Below are 22,500 nucleotides of genomic sequence, written 5' to 3'. Positions count from 1 at the left end.
AGAAGTCTCTTTATCTCTCTGCCTTGCCTTCTCTCTCTCTCTCTCTCTCTCTCTCTGTGCTATTTTGTGCTCCCAGGCTAAACAGAAGAGAGTCCTCCCTCCATCTCTCTCTGGCCCTGTCACCTCCAATCGCTCCAAATAAGCATACACACGGCCTGAGGGGAAGAACAAGAGCGAAAAGAAGAGAGAGAGAGAGAGAGAATGCAGAAAGAAAGAATGAAATGATGGAGGTGTAGAAGACAAGCATGTGTCAGCTTTTAAAGTGTGTGAGGTTTATCTTATGGTGAGTTTGAACCATCCTTTCCTTTAGAAAGTTAGGAACCCTGCAACTCTCCAATCAGCCTAATTTTGGTGTATGCCACTGTAACACTGTAGCTCCCCCAACAGGCCAAAATAATACTTGCAACAGAAAATTATAAATTATAAAAAAAATTATAATCACAGCAAAAAAATGTGAGATCACCCCAAAAAAGGATATACAGTATGTATGATTTTTTTTATATGAGACAATTTGATAGACAAAAACAGACAGAGAGAGAGAAAGAGAGAGAAAGGTATGCAGGGTTGCAGGGTTTGAGAAAAAACATGTTTTATGAACCTCAAGAATGAAATAATCACAAATAAATAAATGTCACGAATCGATCATGATACATTATACTTTTATCTATTTATAGCGACATTGTACTTTTGAGTTCCTGTTCTCACTTCCATTATAGCAGCTATAAACACTCGTTCAGTCACCAGGGTTTCTGTAGACTCTCTCTGAAAAACAAAAACCCACAACATGTCACTGAGAAACATCAAAGAAGTGTTACCTCCTCTGTCCTGAAGATGTTGGAAAACTTCCAACTACAACTTTGCCTCTGAATGTTACACAGCGTTGACACTGGAGACTCCTTCCACTGATGCTACATAGTGAGCTGTTACTATGGAAACCATTAAAAGGAAGTGCATTAATACTATAAACCAGCAGTACTGTTCGAGCCGCTGTTAGAGTAAGTAAACAACACCTTCTGACCAATCAGGAGACAGAACTCAGCAGCAGTGTTAATTTTAGATTCTCGCCTTGTCTTGTTTTTTATTATTATTATTATTATTCAAAGAAAATTTTATTTACCTCATTAGTAATGAAACCTCTCATACATATTGTTATTGTTAAGTAGAACTTTAAATGTAAAGTTAACTTTTGTAAATGTAAAGTAAGTTTTAAATTTAACATTTTGTTTTGTGTCAGTGAAATACGCAATTCTTTGACTGATTTTTGAGTGGCAGAGTTGGGATTGGGTTTTCTGAAATCATCAAAAGGTCAAAAGTATACAAACCAACTTAGATTATTTATTCCCAAATATGCTCAGGGCCTCTCAACTTCCTGTTTGTGATGATGATGATGGATTCCAGCTGGTAGCCTCTCTATGCAAGTGTGTGTGTATAGCATAGCAGTGAGCCAGCACTCATTGAATTAACTAACACACAGCACAATGGGAAAGGCCAAGAAGCTCAGGGCGGATCTGAGAAAGAGGATTTATATGTGCTTGAGTTAGGTGCATCTCTTGGATCCATCTCTAAACTCCTGCAGATTCACAGATGGGTTCACACTACTGTATATAAGCAAAGGTTACCTGAAGTTGGAGCCACTTTGCCCTGGTCTCGAGTAAGGCCCAAACTGTCTTCCTCAGCTAAGAGGAATCTGGATCTGATGGTCAGGAACAACCCAGGAACCACCAAGATTCGGGCCTACCATAAACAGGAAGCTGCTAAAACACCAGTGGTAGGGGGTAGGGAGAAGCTGCTGCTCCAAATCCACACTATCATGCTCGAGAAAAGTTTGCAGCTCAGCATGTGGACAATGCAAACGTCTTCTGGAGGAAAGTTCTGACCAGAGGTGTGTTTGGATGGTGAGGCATGCTGGTCGTCAGCCGCCGCCCCGCCCACGCCACACTGCCCCCACCCGAGCTGTGACCGTCCCTGGTCACCATGACGAACTTTGCCTTGGAGGCGTGGAGGAGGTCGGCGCTGGCGGTGGGAACGCCGGCGTCCTTTGGCAGATGAGGGATGAACGCAAATGTAGTCCTGAGGCGGTCCGGCCTCCACAGAGTTCGATGCTTCCCCGGCGTGCGGCTGGTGAGGCGCAAGACGGTCCCGGTAGAGCAAAACTCGTGCCCGCCCTGCCAACCGCACCCGGTAGATGACATCGGAAAGCCGAGCTGGCTGTGAGTGTCCACGCCGCTTCGCCCCATAGGTGCCCCCACCCAAAAGTCTTGCAGCGGTGCCCGCGAGCGCTGGGTGGGGCCCTTCTGCCTGGCGATGAGCGGTTCACAGTTCCACAACCCGTGGGAAACAGTGGAGCCGGTGTCCACGAGCGCCCGCAGTAAGACGCCGTCCGGCACACAGTCGATGTAAAGCCCCGCGGGGCTCCCCAATCGTCCACCCGGCGCTAGTTTAGCGGCTGCTGGTGAACGCTGTCCCTCAGGCCTGAGAACGTTACAGCGGTAGTCCGGCGGTCCCTGGCCTCGGCGTCGTCGCGGAATCTCGGAAGCGGTGTCGAAGCCTAGCCGCGACGATAGCCCTGTCCCCGGCTAGGTTCACCTACCAAGCGCCACTAAGCTGCGAGCGGGCGCTCGGCTCTTTCGCCGTGATGTGCCGCCATTATGGGCTCAGCGCGCTCGGCCTCGCGCAGCGCCTCCTTACGGTCCCCCGCGCCGTCGCCTCGCCGCGAAACGTCGGAGAGCTGCTCGTTGCCTAGCCGCGACGGGTAGCCCTGTCCCCGGCTAGGTTCACGACCCGAGCGCCACTGAGCTGCGGGCGGTCGCTCGGCTCTTCCGCCGCGATGTTTTGGGCCGATATGGGCTCGCCGATATGGGCTCAGCGCGCTCAGCGGCAGGTTGCTTTGCCGGCTAACAGCGCACGGAGCTGTATCTTGCTCCGGCGCTTGCGCAGCGCCAGCCTCCGCCCCGAGATCCAGCGCCGGGATCTTCTGCTTCCCGCTCCGCGTTGGTTGACGTGGTGTGCTCGCGCTAGCTCCGCCAGGAAAGCGCTTCTTCTGCACGAGTAGTCGCTCCGCTACTCGGCGGCCCGCTTGGATTTTTAGAAGGTCCTCCTTTGTGCACTCGAACCTGTTATTCTCCATCCCACTTCTGACACCAATGTAGCGTTTTTACGCCGGCAAGATTGCTGGAGAGACGAGTGAGCTTATTTGCTGCCCAATGCAATGGCTGGGAGTACTTTATTTAGCCCCCAGCAGGTATGGCATGAGCAGCACCTTCACTCAGGAGCCTACATCCAATTCAGCACTAGCTTGAACTGGAGCACATTTCACACGTCACTCCCCCCTCACACACAACAGGGCCGAAGCCACTAACCCAAACACCTTTCCCCATCATGGTGAACACACCAACATTCCCGCAAGGCATGCTGGTCGTCAGCCGCCGCCCCGCCCACGCCACAATATTTTTTAAAAAAAATTATATAAAATAAGTTAATTCTTTCCCTCTTCCTGGTGGATCTGATATAAATGTCTTAAATAATCTATGCTACTTCATCCTGTCTCCTCTTGGATCTGAACTTTCCCAAACTCTCCTTCTCATTCTCTCTCTCTCTCTCTCTCAAAATAACACTGCTTGGTTTATCTCTGGACAACATCTGTACAAATTCCACTCTTTTATTCTTCAGGATTTCACCAGGACATGTTAAAATGGTTTATGTTCTTTGTAGTTACAGATGTACATATGTATCATATGAATACTCTGTAAATAGAGAGCTTTTTGACAGACACTGTGCTTGCGTGTGTGACTGTGTCTCTCCTGGTGCCAGCAAGCTTATCGAATCACAGCGTACAGACAGAGCAACTCATTTGCAAGTGTGTAAACAAAAGTGGATGGAATCATTAAGAAAAAGGATAAGAACGTAAGAGCTCTTCAGCAGAACCTCAAATCATCAGCTAGATGACTAAAACGTGGACATAAATAAAGTTTTAAGAGCTTTTAGAGCCTTAGATCCTTCAACAATTTGTGGAGGGGGATTAACAGTGGCAGGAGACCAACAGATTTAATTAAACACTACTGATTCTGCCAAGAATAGTGATCAGATGTCCAACAGAACTCTGACGAGAGTTTGGTTACATCTATCAAAGGTGTAAATATATACATTTATAATTTATTTATTTTTTTACATTTTTAAAAAAATATATGGAATTAAAAATTTCTGTAAAGCTGCTTTCTCAGTGTTCACGGTTTAAGCACTATATGAATAAAACTGAACTGAACTGAATCTTGCTAAGGGATTTAATCAAATGTCAAGTCAAGTCGGCTTTTATTGTCATTTTAACAATATACAGTTCAGTACACAGTGACATGAAACAATGTTCCTCCAGGAACAAGGTGCTAAATACATCAAACTAACAACATGAATTAACAAAACTAACTAATATAAAAAGACAACATAAATGAAACGCACAAATATGCAAACTGTAACAAACACAACACAATGCAATCAGGTGGCTGTTTGTGTAATTCTGAGCCTGTGTTGATTTCGGAAAACCTCAAATCTATTAAACCTTGTGCTCCAAACTCTTGGGGTTCTATTCTAATAAATATAACACATTGTCCAATCCAATGTGTGTCCAATCATTCAGCTCCAGTAAAACACCAGTTTAAAGAATGTGTCATTCATGTTCGTCAAACTTCTCCTAAATTTAATTATTAATAAATAAAACACCAAAATGGATTATGCAATATGTGATTCTCTGAAAGCAAAAAATTTAATAGAAACAGCAATAAATCTGGATTAGATCGGGGGTGGATACGGTTCTTAACATTTTGAATGGGTTCCACTTGGAACTCTTCGTGAAAAAGAAGCTTCTGTTCCTCAATACTATGAACAACAGTGAAATTAATTTTTCTCCTTTCCGAGAGACTCACTGTATAGCCTATACACTTTAAACATTAATCTCATAGATTATCATAGTTACTAAAAAATGTGTTTCAATATGAAATAATAAAATAATAATAAAATAATAAACAGAGCAAAAAAACCCTGATAATTTGATAAAAGAAAAATGAACAGATTTCAGCTTGTTTTCAGTTTTTGGTGTATTTTTCCACTAATAACAGTTTAACACCATAAATATCTAAGAGTTCTGTGAACATCTCGAGTCAGCTGTAAAAGTCCTGGAGAAACTGAGAAACAGCTGAACGTGGAGGTCTGAGGGGAAACTTCTAGAAGATTCTATGTAATGTGGGCTAGTCATCTCTGAATCTCGGAAGTGGTGGAATTTTTTATTTTTACATTTGTATAATTACTGTTTAATTAATTTAATTACTATAAATGCACAAATAGATTGAATTTTCAATATATAACTGAGTAAAATAATATAAATGAAATAAAGTGTGTTAAGAGATTATGCTGTGACGTGTGTGTGTGTGTGTGTGTGTGTAACAGAGCCTGTTTAGGTGGCTATCAGAGTGCCTTTGTGATCTTTACAATTTACAGTATATACAGTATTTAAAACACATCATTTAACACTGAGGCAGCAGTTGGTGTTTAATTAAAGTTTATGATTGACTTCATCTGTATTTAATTATTTGTTAAGACTAATGCGATTAAAGCTGTTCATCCTCACAAATCTCACGAGTCCAAAGCTAACAAACATTATTTAACATGTGATACGTCTGTATTTAAATTCCACACAATTTAATACTATAATTATTTAATTTATAAATAGTTATTTTTATTAAACCTTATTTACAATATCTATACTGATGATGAGTTTAATTCAGGCGAACACCAGAGACACGCCCCCACATCGGGGTCCTTCAGCGTGCGGAGTTGTACAGAACGGTGCGCGCGCGCGCGCACATGCGCACGCACACATGCACACGCACACACGAACGCTTCACTTTCAGATGCGCGTTCGCGTGTCAACGTGGCGCCTCGTAGCCAGTCGCGTTCACGATTTCGGACAGGCCCGCCCAGTTCTGAGCTGTGATTGGTCCCTTCCTGTGTCAGTACGGGATTCTGGGCGTGGCGTGTAACAGTCAAACCCGCCCCTCCTGCGCGCGATTTAAAGAGGCAGTGTGCCAACGCGACTGAACCCGTGCGCGCGCAGCAGAGAGAGAGAGATTCTAATCCCTGGAGTTTGGGTGAGTTTGAGTTTAATTTACTGAAATATGGAAAATAGTCACTAAAGTTAGTCCTGTGCACCGAGATCAACTTTAACTCTGGATTTGCTTTGTGTTTTGGTGGTAATTTTGAGTTTGTGTAAAGAAATTTAGAGTTGTTTTGTCTCTTTACAGCATCTTAATCATTTAATTACATATTATTATTGTGCAAGATTAAAAACACACTAACTGGTTAGTTTAAACACAGAGAACACATTTGCATTGATTTACACTGAAATAGTAAATGCATGTGTGTGTGTGTTACATGGATTAAGATGCCGTGATTTATCCCTCTGGTCATTATGTAACAAGTTAGATACATTTTAAATTTAGTTCATTTTATTCAATCTTTTTATTCCTCTGCTTAAAATCTAAACAAATCTGACCTTCATGTATCACTACATGTTCATGCATGCATTAAGCACTCAGTAATGTCATGTAACCTCTTGTTCCTGGGGGGAAAAATTAGAATCATATTGTTATAAATTCTACTGAAAATCGAGTTCAAAAGTTTGTGCACCCTCAGAAGATCCAAAGTGAAAATTGATTTTTCAATACAAGACAATAAATGTGTAAGTTGAATAAGTAGGAAAAACCGTGTGTGTAAAGATTATTTATATGAATTTAATTAGTTCAATAAATCAAGTTTATTGTAAAAAAAATCTCGTGTGTGTTCGCCTTTGATGTTAATAAAGCCTTTGTAACTGCGCTCATATTTCCTGAACACCTCTTAAATCTTTTTATTTTCTTGCTTGTATTGTCGCTAATGGCATTAGATTAGATTAGATTAGATTAGGTTAGATTAGATTATATGGTTGAAGTTTGCTATGCGTTATACTTTAGTCTATCTTGAGAGTTATTAATGCAGAATATAAGAGGTGTACAATTTTTTGGCACTCAGCAGTGTAAGCAGCATCATGTCAGCACAGTGTGTGTGTGTGTGTGTGTGTGTGTGTGTGTGTGCGTGCAGGAAATGCAGTTGTTCATTTTGTCAGTGTTGCTGGCACTCGGCCTGGCCGTGCCTCCTCAGGAGAAGCGCGTTCATCACCAGCGTGACCTGAGCGACCACGCCCATGATGACGCTCACGGCTTCCAGTACGACCACGAGGCCTTCCTGGGCAAAGAGGAAGCCAAGACCTTCGACCAGCTGACCCCTGAGGAGAGCAAAGCCAGGCTCGGGTACCAGAGCCCTCCTTTGTCCTTCATAGCGCCTTCTGTTCTAGAATGTTCTTCTTGTTTCTGCTGTGACTCCTTATGTGTGTAATTTTCCTTTTACAGGAAAATCGTAGAACGCATCGACACGGATAAGGACGGCTTCGTCAGCCACGCCGAGCTGCACTACTGGATCAAGCACAGGCAGAGGAGGTACATCGAGGAGAACGTAAACAAGCACTGGAAAGAGTACGATCAGAACAAGGATGGCAAGATCTCCTGGGTGGAGTACAAGAACACCACCTACGGAACCTACCTGGGTGAGGGTCTAGTGTTGGGCGCGGCCCGTAGTGTTCGCAATGCGGCCCTGAGTCGTGATGTCACTCATGTCTTTCATTGCTCTAGATGACGACTCTGAGGATTTGGAAGACAAAGAAACGTACAAGGCGATGCACGCACGAGACCAGCGCAGGTTCAAGTTTGCAGATAAGGACGGAGACGGCATCGCGACGAAGGAGGAGTTCACCGCGTTCCTCCACCCAGAGGAGTTCGCCTACATGAGGAAGCTTGTAGTGGAGGTAAAGGGTGATGCAGAAACACATTACCATAGCAACCACTCTCCGTCCATCACCGCTATGAGCTTCTCTAACAGGCGTGTACATCTGTTCGTTTCTCTCCCAACAGGAGACGATGGAGGACATCGACAAGAACGGAGACGGAAAGGTCAATTTAGATGAGTACATCGGTGCGTCCTGAAACAATGTTCTAGATTAGAGTGTGAGAGTGTAACCGTAACAACTTAAGTGTGTGTGTGTGTGTAACTTGGTGCTTTGTGTTCTGTAGGTGACATGTACACTCCTGAGAAGGGCGAGAGTGAGCCGGAGTGGGTGAGCAACGAGAGGAGACACTTCTCAGAGTACAGAGACACCAACAAGGTGTGTGTCTTTAATTAGCGCACTCACACCTTCACCAGGGGGCGGGCAACTAAGCAAACACATGGCCTCAGTACCTGACATTTGAAAGGCAGGAGGTGTGGCCTCAGAACCTGACAGTTAAAAGGCAGGGGGTGTGGCCTTAGTACCTGTGCATCCAAAAGCAGGAGGCGCGGCCTCAGTACCTGACATTTGAAAGGCAGGGGGTGTGGCCTTAGTACCTGTGCGTCCAAAAGCAGGAGGCGCGGCCTCAGTACCTTTCAATCTAAAAGGCAGGAGGCGTGGCCTTAGTGCCCTGTCAAGTATAAAAGGAGGAGGTGTGGCTTCCATACCTGTCAGTCTAAAATAAGGGGGCATGGCCTCAGTACCTGTCAGTTTGATAGAAGAAGGCGTGGCCTCAAAATCTGTCCAGTCTAAAAGCAGGGGGCGTGGCTTTAGTACCTTTCAGTCTAATAGAAGGCGTGTCCTCAGTACCTGCCAGTTTAAAGACAGGAGGCATGGCCTAATTACCTGTCTGTTTAAAGGCAGGAGGTGTGGCCTCAGTATCTGACAATTTAAAGCCCGGAGGCGTGGCCTCAGCACCTGTGAATCTAAAAGCAGGAGGCGTGTCCTCAGTAGCTTTTAGTCTAAAAGGAGGAGGTGTGGCTTTAGTACCTATCATTTTAAGAGTAGGAGGCATGGCCTCAATACCTGTCAGTCTAACAGAAGAAGGCGTGGCCTGGTTCATTAATAAATACCAGTTCTATAAGCCCTGAGCTGTGAGTGTACAGGTTTAATAAAGTTAAAAATTTTCAGGACGGTTTCCTCGATGCTGATGAGATCGCTCATTGGATCCTCCCACATGACGTGGATCACGCCGACAACGAGGCCAAACATCTCATTCACGAGACCGACAAGAATAACGTGAGTACTCGCTAACAAATCCTTTTCTGCTACATCGTTAATACTAATTAATATAATTCATGCATGACTTTAATTAAGTCTTTAATTGACACTAAACAATGTAATTCTCTTTCTGTCTCCTCATTCCTCCTTACTTTACCTTTTTTTATTTAATTCTCCTTATTATTTAACCATCGGATCTTCAATCCACGCTCGATTAGGATGACAAAATTTCCAAGGCAGAGATTCTGGATAACTGGAACATGTTTGTCGGGAGCCAAGCCACTAATTACGGAGAAGATCTGACCAGGAAGCACGACGAGCTCTGATCCGATCCAATCTGAAGAAGAGAACACCATCAGGGGTCATGTACAGAGGGAGGGGAATGCATTCACAATGTTCTATATTATTAAAGGCGGGGCTTAAGGTCAGGGGTCAGAACAGAAGGGTCAGGGCTGGGGTCGGGATGCTGGGAGGGAATTTCAGTTTATCTGAAACAGACTGTATTTATTTACTCATTTTACTCACTAACAACCAGGTTCACAAACACATACACACACAGTGGGATCAAACCAGCTATTATCTTACTCACCCTGAGTGTGGTTGATCTGATAAAGTTGTCGTTGTGTGTGAGCGCAGGTATAAAACCACTTAAATAGAGATAAACATCAGACTTTTAACTAGTCATCTTTAGATAAAAACATCATCAAACTGTCAGGACACTTTCCTGAAACGTGTGACATCATCAGCCATTGGCTCCTCCCACTTCTCCACCGTGCTGCATTTCAGTCTGTGAAGTTAATCAAAGTGTTTGTTTCCTAAAAGAATTTAAACATGTATGTAGCGTTACCATGTGGAAGCTGAGTGATGACATCACACCATCACGCATCAGCACAGACACGGCGACCTTGCCACACTTCTATTGAATGAGGGGTTTATTGATCATTCTGCAGCCGGAGGTGTTTACATTTACAAGAAGGTTTCTCACCTTTACATCTTCATGTCGACACTCCACCTAAACCCAGAAGCTCACGACAACCTCGGAGGCGGGGTCAGCCACACTCGGGAATCGTTTTGGGTTTGTTCATTAATTAACACACCAGAGTTACACGCACTGAGGAATCGGCCGAGCGCCTGAGCTGTTACACACTGAACACACACACAATAAACACAGCTGCCTGACGTCTCACTCTCACTCACACACCTGTAAAGAAAGAGAAAGAGCAAGGTATAGAGGAGGTGTTTGAAAGGGGACACGGTTTTTGTCATTGTTTACTGGCCAAACGTTTCTTTGTAAATTCTAAATCAAAATAAAACCAAATCCTGTTTTTTTATTCTTGTATTTTAATTTTAAATTTTTTTTATTATTTTGTTGTTCACACTACACTGGTTCAGGTGTAACAGGGCAGCTACACAACTGTAATCACCCTGGTGGGTGATAAGGAAGAGCTGTTAAAGGTGCCGTGTGGAATGCTTTAGAGCCCCCTGTTGTCTGTCTCATGAATTACAATTCCTTATATTATGTTCAAACACCAAATTTAGGGTTAATTCAATTAAATTTGATTTGTATAGCGCTTTTATCAGTTGTCATTGTCGCAAAGCATCTTCACACAATCGAAAGAAAATTATGGAAGTTTGTATGAAATGTGAATGTAAATTAATCAGAATGATCAGATCATCCCTGATGAACAAATCCTGCACACATTGATCAAGTTTGGTAAACTTTTTTCTTGTCTGGTTTTGCTGAGACGTCTAACTGTGTCATTAGCATAACAATGAAAACTAATAACATGCTTATGAATTCTGTTGCTCAGAGGAAGCATGTAAAGAGAAAAAAGCAGTGGTCCTAAACCTGAACCCTGTGGAACACCAAACTTCACTTGAGAACATGCAGAGTGGTCACCATTTAAATCTATACGATCCGTTAAATAGAATCTAAACCAGGAGAGGGCTGTACTCTTAATTCCTACTACATTTTTTTATCTGTGAAAGAGAATACTATGATTAATGGTAGTGTTGGGCGATGTGGAAAAATCATATATCACGATATGGATTATTTTATATCACGATAACGATATATATCACAATATACCACCAACAATAAAGTACGTTTTCAGTTATTCTCTGAAAAGGTTGACTAAAATATCATTGCATACTTTTTTTTGCAACTTTATTTTGAAGTGACATTTAACTGAACTGTCACAAATGAGAAAAATACATTTTAGTTTAGCAATATAAATGTATCAATGTGGTGGAGCTAGAGCTTCAATAGCCTTTACATTTTTTTATCCACATCATAGTTATTTAAATAGTATTATCAAAATAAACTTAATAATAAAGTGCACAACCATTTCAAGTTTCGCGTCAGGCGTGGAAACAGTCTTTTGGCAGAGTTTGCACATGACTGTCTTCTGCTCCGTGTCAGAGCTCTTGAAGCCAAATCATTGACGTACCCCCACATTTCAGTAAAAGTACTTTTTGGGCTGCTGCCTCCATAGCAGTTTCAGTTTGTTGCGACTCCGGGCATTCATCTTCAACCGCTTGCGTCTCCTTCTTTAAGCACTCACGAGTTAACTAGCGTAAAGCATGTCGTAAAGCATGTAGCAAAACCACAAGACAGAGTTTCTTTGCGAAAAAGTTCATTTTTATTTTTGATCATCACTTATATAAAGGGTAGAGTATGCATTGCATAGCGACAAGACTTTATCATACATTTGTCATAACCTATTTATTGCAATATTTTCTTTAGTAATTGATATTAGGTTAGATAAATTAGGTTAGAAACGATAGAAGAGAAACAGGACGATAGACACTTTTCTATCGTCCCCACGATATATATCGTCATATCGCCCAGCACTAATTAATGGTTTCAAAAGCTGCACTGAGATCAAGTAACAAGCATAGTGAAGCCAGTAGGAGGCCATTTACTACTTTAACAAGTGCTGTCTCTGTGCTGTGATGAGGCCTAAATACTAATACAATTTGTTTATGCTATTTCTATGTAGATATGAACATAGTTGCTGTAATACCACCTTTTTTAGAATCTTAGAGATAAAGGGGGGCTTAATATCGGCCTTTGTAGGTTTAGAAAAAGGGGTGGGGCTGATTTACATAATAGGCAAAAAGTTACACTATTAATTACAGGCCTGTAAACACTACTTCGCAGACTGCACCTTTAAATATCACATTTGTGCACTTTTATATTTAAAACAGACTTATATTACTGTTTAAACTAATTCAGGGGCAGGGCATCACAATGTAAAGTACTGATATTTTAAAGACACTGTAAATTATGCTAAAACTAAAATTATTTGGTGTTGAAAATTAAGTCAATATTACATTATGAATTAAGTTTCATTTTATTAAACAGGAAATAAAATGTTTAACCCGCGATGTTTTTTTTGCAGAATGTTCTGCTGTCTGTAGCGGCCCCTTTTACATCAGGACTGGATTAAATTGTTTAAACATTAGTACATTATCATGGCAGATCACACTGTTTAGCGGATCTACTGCTGTTATCACCCGTCACCTGCCCTCAGGTCTGTTCTGGATCTGTGTGTGTGTGTGTGTGTGTGGTTTTCAGGACGGCCATCTCTCCCTTAGTGAGATCCTGGACAACCTGGATGAGGTTAAAGTCAGCACCATAACAGACTACGGCACTCTTTTAATGACGGAACACGATGAACTCTGACCTCTGCACGTCTCCTGACTGTCTTGTTACTGTTTAAAACAAAAACACTCGGCTCACAGGGTGTGTAGAAATAAAATTTATTTTACAGAAAAAAACAAATGCGTCTGTAATGTGTGAAGAAAAAAGAAGAAAAAAAAAACAGCTGTATCTCTGGTTAATTCATCATGACACTGCGGTTCTACATGATGAGTGATAAATGTACATCTGTCCCAAATGTAAACCAACAACAGAAAGCAGGAACACACACTGAGATTACACACAGGCTGAACATACACACTGCTCTCTCTCTCACACACACAAATTACACACAGGCTGAACATACACACTGCTCTCTCTCTCACACACACACACACACACACACACACACAGAGATTACACACAGGCTGAACATACACACTGCTCTCTCTCTCACACACACAGATTACACACAGGCTGAACATACACACTGCTCTCTCTCTCACACACACACACACACACACACACACACAGAGATTACACACAGGCTGAACATACACACTGCTCTCTCTCTCACACACACAGATTACACACAGGCTGAACATACACACTGCTCTCTCTCTCACACACACAGATTACACACAGGCTGAACATACACACTGCTCTCTCTCTCTCACACACACACACACACACACACACACACACACACACACACACACACACACACACACAGAGATTACACACAGGCTGAACATACACACTGCTCTCTCTCTCACACACACAGATTACACACAGGCTGAACACACACACACACACACACGAGCTCACGCCTGCATGACGGGTCGGGCTTCTTTCGCACAGAGGCTGACTCCAGAAGCAGCGAATCCCGTTCCACCCTAACACACACATACACACACAAAAGACAAAATACAAGGTATATCAAATAAAACAAATTTACTTGCACTTTATCTTTGAAAAGAATCGTAGCCGGCGCGAGACAAGAAGGGGGGGGGGGGGGTTCCTGTGTAGGACGACTTTCACACACACACTCACCCTCTGCAGCACTATTATGTCCTTCTCTTTCAGTTTGTCCCCAGACACTGGGTCCATCATATCCTTACGAATGAGCTTCTCTACACACTCCAGAGTGACCACTACTCCTCTGAGAGAGACAGAGAGAGAGGGAGGGAGGTAGGGAGGGAGAGAGAAAGGGAGGGGGGGAGAGAGAGAGAAGCATCATTGAAATATAAATTAAATATATATCACAAAAAAATAAACCATGAATAAAATAAACAGTGACTCACGAGTGTCTGAGCACTGCACACGGGACTGAGTTCCCCAGCGTGTCTTTGGTCACTGCACACACATATCTGTCCTGAAACACACACACAGCAACTGTGAAACTCACACACATACTGTATATTCGCCCCTGTATATACACACCCCTCTTACGATCATGGCTCTCTACATCCTCACACACCAGCCTGTGTAAAAAAAATAAATAAATCACTTCAGACCTGATACACCTCACTGTGAATCCTCAGTGTTCTGGATAAAAAACACTCGAACCTTTAGATTCCTCAACCGATTCCAGAGAGAGATTTTATATTTAGGGCTCTATGATCTACTGTACTGCTTATAATCGGAATAGAGAGTCTCTGTAATCACTGCTAGACGCTCAGGAGAGGAAGTGAGCATCAGCGTTAGATTTACGTGAACTGAACTATTGCCGTGGTGGGGAAGTGTAACCAAACGTCACGTAACTTAATGTACGCGAAACACTGAAGCCGTCGAGTCTCTCATCCCCTTCATGCCTTCACTCAAACACCTTTTTATATAATATTAACTCCTGAAATTATAAGTAGCTGCAGACAAAATGATTTCACGCAGATCGTAAAACGTCTCAGTGAATCTGGATAGGAAATGTAAACGTTATGGTAGTGTTGTGCTCCAGTGCTACGACCAACAGGGCGGCGCCAGCGACGTTACACGTGACTGCTGGCCCACAATGCAATGCACTGAGGGTGTGTAAGCTCTAGAGGAACTTGTGTGTAAGCAGGAAGAGAACTGAGAGGTGAAGTGGAACAGGTGAAGTGGGGGGGGGGGGGGGGGTATAAAGTTAACACCTTCAGTGTGTTTGGCGAGCGCCCTTATACGGAGTCATTTACATTTACTTATTATAGAGCTGAGCAGCTGAAAACTTTCCTCAAGTGTGTGTGTGTGTGTGTGTGTGTGTGTGTGTGTGTGTGTGTGTGTGTGAGAGATACCTGTCGTGTGAGCAGGGCCACTCTGTCCAGACTGGGGTCCAGCGGAGTCAAACGCACCGTAATCAGGTCGCTCATCTTCAGGGGACGACCGGACATAGGACACAGCACTGTCTTACTCTGTAAATAAAAAGGTATAAAAAACAAATAGATAGATAAATTAATAAATACATTATACAGAAATAAAAGAAGAAGATATAAAGATGGGATGAAGTAATGAAAAAACATGAAGGTAATGTCTTCAGAAAGCCAAGATTCATCTCCAGGAACAGACAGGAACCTGGTGCACACCATTATTATGACTGATGATTTTTATTGAAATACAACCCTTATATTTTTGTCCGCAGCACAAAACACTGAGTGAAATAAATAAATAAATAGAGCGTGTGTCCGTGTAGACGACATCAGTGTCTGAGTGAGTGTCGAGTGAGACGATGGCTGAACTGTACTGCTCTCTACTGCTGTCATTTAATTTGGGTTTAGAAATTTCTGATCTCGTACATTAACACACACACACACACACAGTCAGTGTGACCCGGTAATGTGACATTCTGCAGTGTAATGCCCTGTTTGAGCAAACACAGTTATCTGTGTGTCTGTGTGTGTGAGCAAATGTCCCACACTCTATGGTAGAGCAGTACACACTGACCCCACATCAGCATGGAAAAAAGGTGTGTCACACTCAGGGATGTGAACCTTTACTTGACGCATGATTTGATTTGATCAGGCCACCTGAGATTCGTATGTTTACTAAAGTGAGATAGGAAAGCTCCGTGATGCGATGTATGAATGAGTTGATTCGCTCCTCGGCCTGAGGGGAACTCACCGGCTTCTTCAGCAGGGTGGGTTTGGCCTCAGGAGTCAGGCTGGGGATCCAGAAACTGGGCAGACTGGAGGAGGACGTGGACTCGGTGGACGCTGAAGCCGAGCTGGACGAGCTAAGAGAGGTTAAAGAGGCGAGAGAGCCACTCGGGGACGAGGAGGTGTCTGTACTCTGACCTGCGACAACAACACCGTCACATACACACACCATAAGAAAGAAATACATAACTCTGTGTGTGGTGAACCTGCTCCTCCTGTACCTGTGATAAAGGGGTTGATGGGTTTGGAGACGATGCTGCTCTCTTTATTTTTGAACTTCTCAATCTTCTCTCGCTCCCCAGACCCGGACTCCAGCTGGCCCTGGCTCCTCAGAGCCTTCTTCTGTTTCTCGTATGCCTGCAGGGTTTAACACACACAGAACAACACAAATATATTTAGACACAACCCCAAAAGGGCACACACAGAGACACACACAGAGACACACACAGAGACCAGGCATCTGCAGTCTCCACTCAGGCCTCACACACCTTCATCTTCTTGGCGATCTCTGTTTTCTGATGAAGGATGTACTCTAGGATGGCTTCTCTTTCATACAGGTATCCATCTTCACTGCATTTAAAAACACACACACACACAGATTAATAAGGTAATTCACAGATTTACACAGAAATTCCATTAAGATATAAACATTAATAAAGTGTTAAATAAGAAAACTAAAACAGTATGGAAGGAAAATAGTCTCTTTAATAATCCACACAAAAGATACGATGCACACATGCATGAAACCCACTTCACGTGCAGAAAATTCACAAAAAACAATTGTGTATCAACACAAGTGTATCATGGACTGTGAATGTGAAAATCGTCTTTCCGTGTGTGAGAATATCCCTGGATTTGTTGCTGGCAGCAAAATGGGTCACTCGTACTCTTTAGCCAATCAGATGCGATCTCACCATTCAACCAATCACAGCCCTCCAGCAGCACTTAAGTAGCTCAGCTTTACACACCTTTTACACAATCTGAGTTAATTACAACAGAAATTAAGTTTTACCTCCTTAAACCAAGAACAGGATGCACGTCTAAGTTATTAATTTATTTCATAATGTTTCATTAATGAACTTCTTGGTGTGAGTAGGTAAAACTTCATTTCCGTTGTAATTAACTCAGACTGCGCAAAAGGGGTGTACTACTTGAGTGCCGGGATACACATGTGAATTGCGATACGCATGTGTGCATCGTGTCTTTTGTGTGAATTATTAATGAGAATATTTTGCTTCCATATACAGTGTGTGTGTGTATACAGGAAGCATAGTGTCTCAAACAGTTAAAACTGAGGGTCACTGATCAGCCCAGGTCAGCCCACTGATTACTGAGGGGCCCCTGGGTGAGGCCCTTACCCTGTTCCCGCACCAAGGGGTGCTCCAACCCCAACTTCCTAACACACTGTGACATGCAGGATTATTCTTCTAAATGTGTGTATCCATGACATCACTATACATTTAGGCACTGAGCAGACCCTCTTATCCAGAGCGACTTACATTTTTATCTCATTACACATCTGAGGGTTAAGGGCCGCGCTCAAGGGCCCAACAGTGGCAACTTGGTGGTTGTGGGGTTTGAACCTGGGACCTTCCGAACCGTAGTCCAATGCCTTAACCACTAAGCTACCCCTGGCCTATACCTGTGTGTGTGTGTGTGTGTGTGTGTGTGTGTGTGTGTGTGTGTGTGTTCCTTACGTCACCACAGGATCTCTACAGGGCTGTAATGAGAGGCAGCAGCAGTCGAAGTCTTTAATCGCGTCCTTCCCCAACCTCACACTCTGAGTGCCGTAACCGGAAGCAGCTTAAACACACACAATAAGCACACAACTGTGACTTTACCCCACACACACACACACACACACACACAGAGTTTAGAGGGTACGGCTCAGACCTGTGTCTTTCTTCTTCTCGTGATAAGTGTACACCGCTCCAGCAGTGCAGTTCTTCCCGTGTCGAGTCATCTTCTCTCTTTCTGGAATAAAATGTTGGTTTAATAAACTCCTGAAGTAAAAGCAACGCACGGATCCAAGCTAACTGGCTAAATCATTCAGGTTCCCTGCACGCGCGCTAAACCCCCACCTAATACTGCGTATTTTATAAGCGATTTCACTTAAGTTTAATTTAAAGTTACATTAAGTATATAAACCATATAAACCCGCTTTACCTCAGAGAGAATGACGTTAAGGTCAAACAACACTGTTTAAATGTGTATAAATAAAACAAAAGGAGCTAATGGACATAGCTTGGTTATTTACCTCAGGCGGACAGGAAGTAGTCTGTGTCACGTGATGTAGTGATTTCCGCTTCCGGCTTGTTGTTCTTTGTGGTTCTTTGAATCTCGTTCATCAAACTGATCGAATCGTTTCTTGAATCATTTCGTTCTTTTGATCAGAAATGAATTTAAATGTTTTCCATAAACACACCCCCAACACGCCCACATACACACATTAACAATATAGTTCCAGTTATTAGGTTGAGTTATCTCAAACATTATCTAATAATTTCAATCATAAATCTTTCTTTAGTAATTTTCTTCCTAATAACACACTCAGTGGTCAGACTTTACTGTCTTACTCAAATTTTATTATTTTAATGTTTAAAAAAAATACTATAGTTATTAGAAATGGGGAAAATTATTCAGTTATTAATTACGATTCTTTTGTGAATTGACTGACGTATCACCATACTGACTCCAAAATCGATAAAAAAATAATTCTTTATGTTATTGTTTATTATAAAATAATTTCATTTATAATAGAGATGAATTCTGTCAGGCATCTGGTGTAAAACCTGTCCCAAGTCATCGTGCGGGTGGGACGGTCGTCTGGTGACCCCTTGACGGCAGCAGACGAAAGACTGTAGAGATGAAGCGGTCCGTCGGCCAGTGAGCAGAATCTTTGGTTTTTAGTTTGATGCCGCAACAGAAACACATTTTTATGGCATTACATTATCAAAAACCACATGTTAAAAGCCTCCGATCGGCCTTTTCCTTCCAACTCTGTGAGCTAATGAGTTGCTTATTACCACATTTACACCAGTCTCAAAACACCATGTGCACTAATTAGTCTAAAATCCTGTTTGTTAGAAGCCCCGCACACCTGCGGTAGAACACAGACACACCCTGCGGTAGAACACAGACACACACCTGCGGTAGACCACAGACACACACCTGCGGTAGAACACAGACACACACCTGCGGTAGAACACAGACACACACCTGCGGTAGAACACAGACACACACCTGCGGTAGAACACAGACACACACCTGCGGTAGAACACAGACACACACCTGCGGTAGACCACAGACACACACCTGCGGTAGAACACAGACACACACCTGCGGTAGAACACAGACACACACCTGCGGTAGACCACAGACACACACCTGCGGTAGAACACAGACACACACCTGCGGTAGACCACAGACACACACCTGCGGTAGAACACAGACACACACCTGCGTGCTCACAACCACTTTAACCGCACACTCGCTGTTGAGTTTTGAGACTTTTTGGCGGTAAAATGTTTATAATCCTACAGGTGGCGCACTCTGTACTATTCACACATGTTCATCGTGTGTGTTAAGACTGAATTAATTGCTAAGTTTGTTCAGAAATAATAATTATGGCGGATGACAGAGATACACGCTGCTCGGTTAAATCTTAAACACTTGTACTTAAAGTTAGTTTGTAGTGTTTAAATGCTGCACTTGGTGTTAAGTGTGAAAATTAATGTTATAAGGAAACAGCTACATTTAATTACTCATGAAACTTTTTTAAATGTTTAAAATTGAAACACAATTGAGGAGAAAATGTAAAATTGAATCAGGATATTTATAAAAACCATGATACTTATAGAATGACTATTTTATTAAATAGGCACAGAGGTATCGTGATACCATCATATAGAGAGTTTTTTTTTTCTGGAGCATAAAGATAATATCGGGAAGCAATAAAATGATTTTCCTCTCAACACAAATCTAAAGAAACGTCTTGGCAGAAAGCACACAATGATAATGTTTTAGTTGCAAAAATTAACTTAACCAAACATGAGATTAAGTTGAAGATTTGTTAAGGTTTTATTAATTATCTTTGCGTATTAAAGGAATGAATATATGATGTTAAGTGAGCATATTTAGCATTTTAAATGGTAATGAAAATGTTAAAAATAAAACCACCAGTTAAAGTTTTTTATCATTTTATTTCACACCACACAGCTGCGACAGGGCGAAGCGTCTGCTCAGTTACACTCCACTTATTAACTGATAATCAATCAGTGAACCTCATCTGTGAAAATCATCAGACTATTAATAAACTCATTAATGATCTGATATAAATGATAACTAAATCCTTGTTCTGTTTTCCGAGCCCCTGATTTACACTCTGGGCCACACGGTGGCGATGAAGGCCTTTTACTTTTTATCATCATCATCATCATCGAAGATATCAGCAACAGTCCTGAAAAACAATAGAAATGTGAGAGAGGCAGTGTAAACACTGTATTACAGACTTATAACACTCTCGTATGAGAGGGATCGAGTGTTACTGTGGAGAAGCAGTGTGTGTGTGTGTGTGTGAGTCGTACTTATAGATGGAACCGGATACGGAGTCCAGGAATCCACCTTAAAATTCAGAAGGGAGCTTATAAATAAATCATTTCATAAATAAGGCCTGTATATATTTTAGAGTAATACAAATAAAAGAGTGAAAAATGAAAGTTTAATCATCGTGTTTCTGTTACCTGGCTGGCACACGGTGTCACACACAGGACACATGGCACACAGATTGCAGGACTGTAGGGGGAATAAAAAAGAAGAAAAGGTTTTACTGTTTAGGTTTTAAAAAATTATTGAAAGGATGTGTGTTGTTAATAATAAAAATGAAAATAATCATTGTTACACCAGCGTTCTCCTCAATCCTGCGCTCTGATTGGTCAGAAGGTGTTGATTAACTCTCTGTAACAGCGGCTCTGACAGTAGCGCAGGTTTATATTAATGTGCTCTCTCTGATACGTTATTGTTTCCATAGTAACAGCTCATTTGTATTTTATAAATAAAGAGTAATAAAGAAACATGTAATCATCATGTGTGGAAGGAGTCTCCAGTGTCAGAGCTTTGTAACAGTCAGAAGCAAATCTCTAACATTACGTCATTTTCCCACATCGCCAGGACGGAGGAGTTTACGCTTCTTTGCAGTTTCTTGACACAAGGTATCAAGGTATCATGAAATGTGTGTGTGTGTGTGTGTGTGAGTGTGTGTGTGTGTGGTTTCTTACATCACAGAATTCGCAGTACACAGATTTGTCTCCCTTTTTACATGGACACTTGTCGCAGCTGTCGCAGTGCTGAGGAACAGAAAGATACAGTTAGCTTAAACCCTCTGTGTGTGTGTGTGTGTGTGTGTGTGTGTGTAGCACTGTGGGAATAAGCATGTATAAAATAAAGTGATTATGTGAATAAGTACCTCACAGTGGGCACAGAGGCTGCAGACGGAGCCGTCATGGTATTCCTCATCATCATCATCATCATCATCTGTAAGAAACATGGCCAGTTCACACTGGGAATATTTCCAGACACAGTGTTCCTTTAGGAAGGAAGAAGTGCAAGAGCTAAGCCCTGCCCCCAAACACAAAACCCCGCCCCTGATGGATCAATCCGTTGTATATAATTAATTAATTATTTTATTTTATTTTCATCAGATTGATCCATTACTGTTTTTAAAGCCTTTATTCTACTTGCTTGGAAAAACTCTAACAAAGTCACAACAACACAGCAAGCAGAGGCACGTGTCAATATTATTATATAGTACCCAACATTTCTCTTTCTTCTCTTTCTTCTGTTTACAGTATAATATATTTTATTTCTCCAGCTCATGTTCCCAGATGATCAATGCTTTATTTTAATTTTAATCCTGAATGAATGCTTATAAATAATAACCTGTTCTACATTATGGGGCACATGAAGTATAATAAACTTCCTGTGGAAGACTTCAGGAACCCCTGTACACCTGCACCTTCATGCTGTTTATCAGAAGCAGCACCAGATGATTCACGTTTAATCTGTCCAGTTGGCTTGAGTCTGCACCTGTCACCGGCAGCTGTCAGGTGTTCCTAATAAAGTGGACAGTGAATGTATTTTTAAAGTGTACTACAGCTCCCTCTTTCGGCGGAGTGGGGTGTTAATTATTTTTGAAATATTTTTTTTTGTTAGAACGCAATTATAGTTAAAATTTAAATTTAAAGCAATTTTGTTCTTTTTTTGCTAAAGTATTTGCTCCTGGTTCTGTCCACGGCCTTCCTCTTATCAGGGCGCCAGAATTAGCCTTCAATCACAACACGCTTATATGGCAAGTCGAGTTCTTCATGCGTGGACACGGCCACATTAATCTGATCTGTTTCCACTGGCGCTGATCAGAAACTGTCTGAGTTCAGCAATTAAACCCAACACCTATGAAATTAAAAGCTTAAAGGCATTAAAACTGCTTAAAATAAAGACACAACCTGCTGACGAGCAGAAACCTGTACCAGACATCACTCCACAGTCACGATTTGGATTTTAAGAAATAAATACTTATAAGTATTAATCTGCTGCTAACATTCACTGCCACA

At 42.2% G+C, this 22,500-nt stretch overlaps 3 protein-coding genes across 5 annotated transcripts in view; 1 reads left to right on the top strand and 2 right to left on the bottom strand.

Moving 5' to 3' along the window:
- Window positions 1–1,877: 1,877 nt before the first annotated feature.
- Window positions 1,878–12,827, top strand: rcn3 (reticulocalbin 3, EF-hand calcium binding domain). Of its 3 annotated transcripts, none has more exons than XM_053514909.1 (8): window positions 1,878–1,895; window positions 7,126–7,334; window positions 7,434–7,627; window positions 7,713–7,885; window positions 7,992–8,052; window positions 8,151–8,242; window positions 9,035–9,142; window positions 12,705–12,827. In XM_053514909.1, the coding sequence occupies exons 1-8, from the start codon at window positions 1,893–1,895 to the stop codon at window positions 12,810–12,812; spliced, it is 948 nt and encodes a 315-aa protein (XP_053370884.1). In that variant the 5' UTR covers window positions 1,878–1,892; the 3' UTR covers window positions 12,813–12,827. The 3 variants fall into 3 exon arrangements, with proteins under 3 accessions (XP_053370884.1, XP_053370883.1, XP_053370885.1); XM_053514908.1 differs by lacking the exon at window positions 12,705–12,827 and adding an exon at window positions 9,343–10,455; XM_053514910.1 differs by lacking the exons at window positions 1,878–1,895; window positions 12,705–12,827 and adding exons at window positions 6,051–6,137; window positions 9,343–10,455.
- A 342-nt stretch (window positions 12,828–13,169) lies between these two features.
- On the bottom strand, window positions 13,170–18,235 carry nosip (nitric oxide synthase interacting protein). The gene is made up of 10 exons (XM_053514911.1): window positions 18,150–18,235; window positions 17,786–17,866; window positions 17,590–17,695; window positions 16,381–16,462; window positions 16,114–16,249; window positions 15,858–16,030; window positions 15,035–15,151; window positions 14,072–14,142; window positions 13,821–13,929; window positions 13,170–13,663 (listed from the first exon to the last, which is right to left on the bottom strand). Exons 2-10 carry the CDS (start codon window positions 17,853–17,855, stop codon window positions 13,592–13,594), a joined length of 936 nt encoding a protein of 311 aa, XP_053370886.1. The 5' UTR covers window positions 17,856–17,866; window positions 18,150–18,235; the 3' UTR covers window positions 13,170–13,591.
- A 1,839-nt stretch (window positions 18,236–20,074) lies between these two features.
- LOC128544661 (germ cell nuclear acidic protein) overlaps window positions 20,075–22,500 on the bottom strand; it is a 6,561-nt gene continuing 4,135 nt past the window's right edge. The window contains exons 2-6 of the mRNA XM_053514922.1: window positions 21,357–21,401; window positions 21,169–21,237; window positions 20,635–20,686; window positions 20,479–20,515; window positions 20,075–20,351 (exon numbers count right to left, since the gene is read on the bottom strand). Coding sequence (XP_053370897.1) covers window positions 20,306–20,351; window positions 20,479–20,515; window positions 20,635–20,686; window positions 21,169–21,237; window positions 21,357–21,401 — 249 coding nt within the window. The 3' untranslated portion in view covers window positions 20,075–20,305. The remainder of the gene's footprint in view (window positions 20,352–20,478; window positions 20,516–20,634; window positions 20,687–21,168; window positions 21,238–21,356; window positions 21,402–22,500) is intronic.

The sequence above is a fragment of the Clarias gariepinus genome, chromosome 16, assembly GCF_024256425.1.
Source record: "Clarias gariepinus isolate MV-2021 ecotype Netherlands chromosome 16, CGAR_prim_01v2, whole genome shotgun sequence".
Taxonomy (NCBI): Eukaryota; Metazoa; Chordata; class Actinopteri; order Siluriformes; family Clariidae; genus Clarias; species Clarias gariepinus.
Note: the sequence above shows the minus strand (reverse complement) of the source record. Positions and strands in the feature narration are given on the sequence as shown.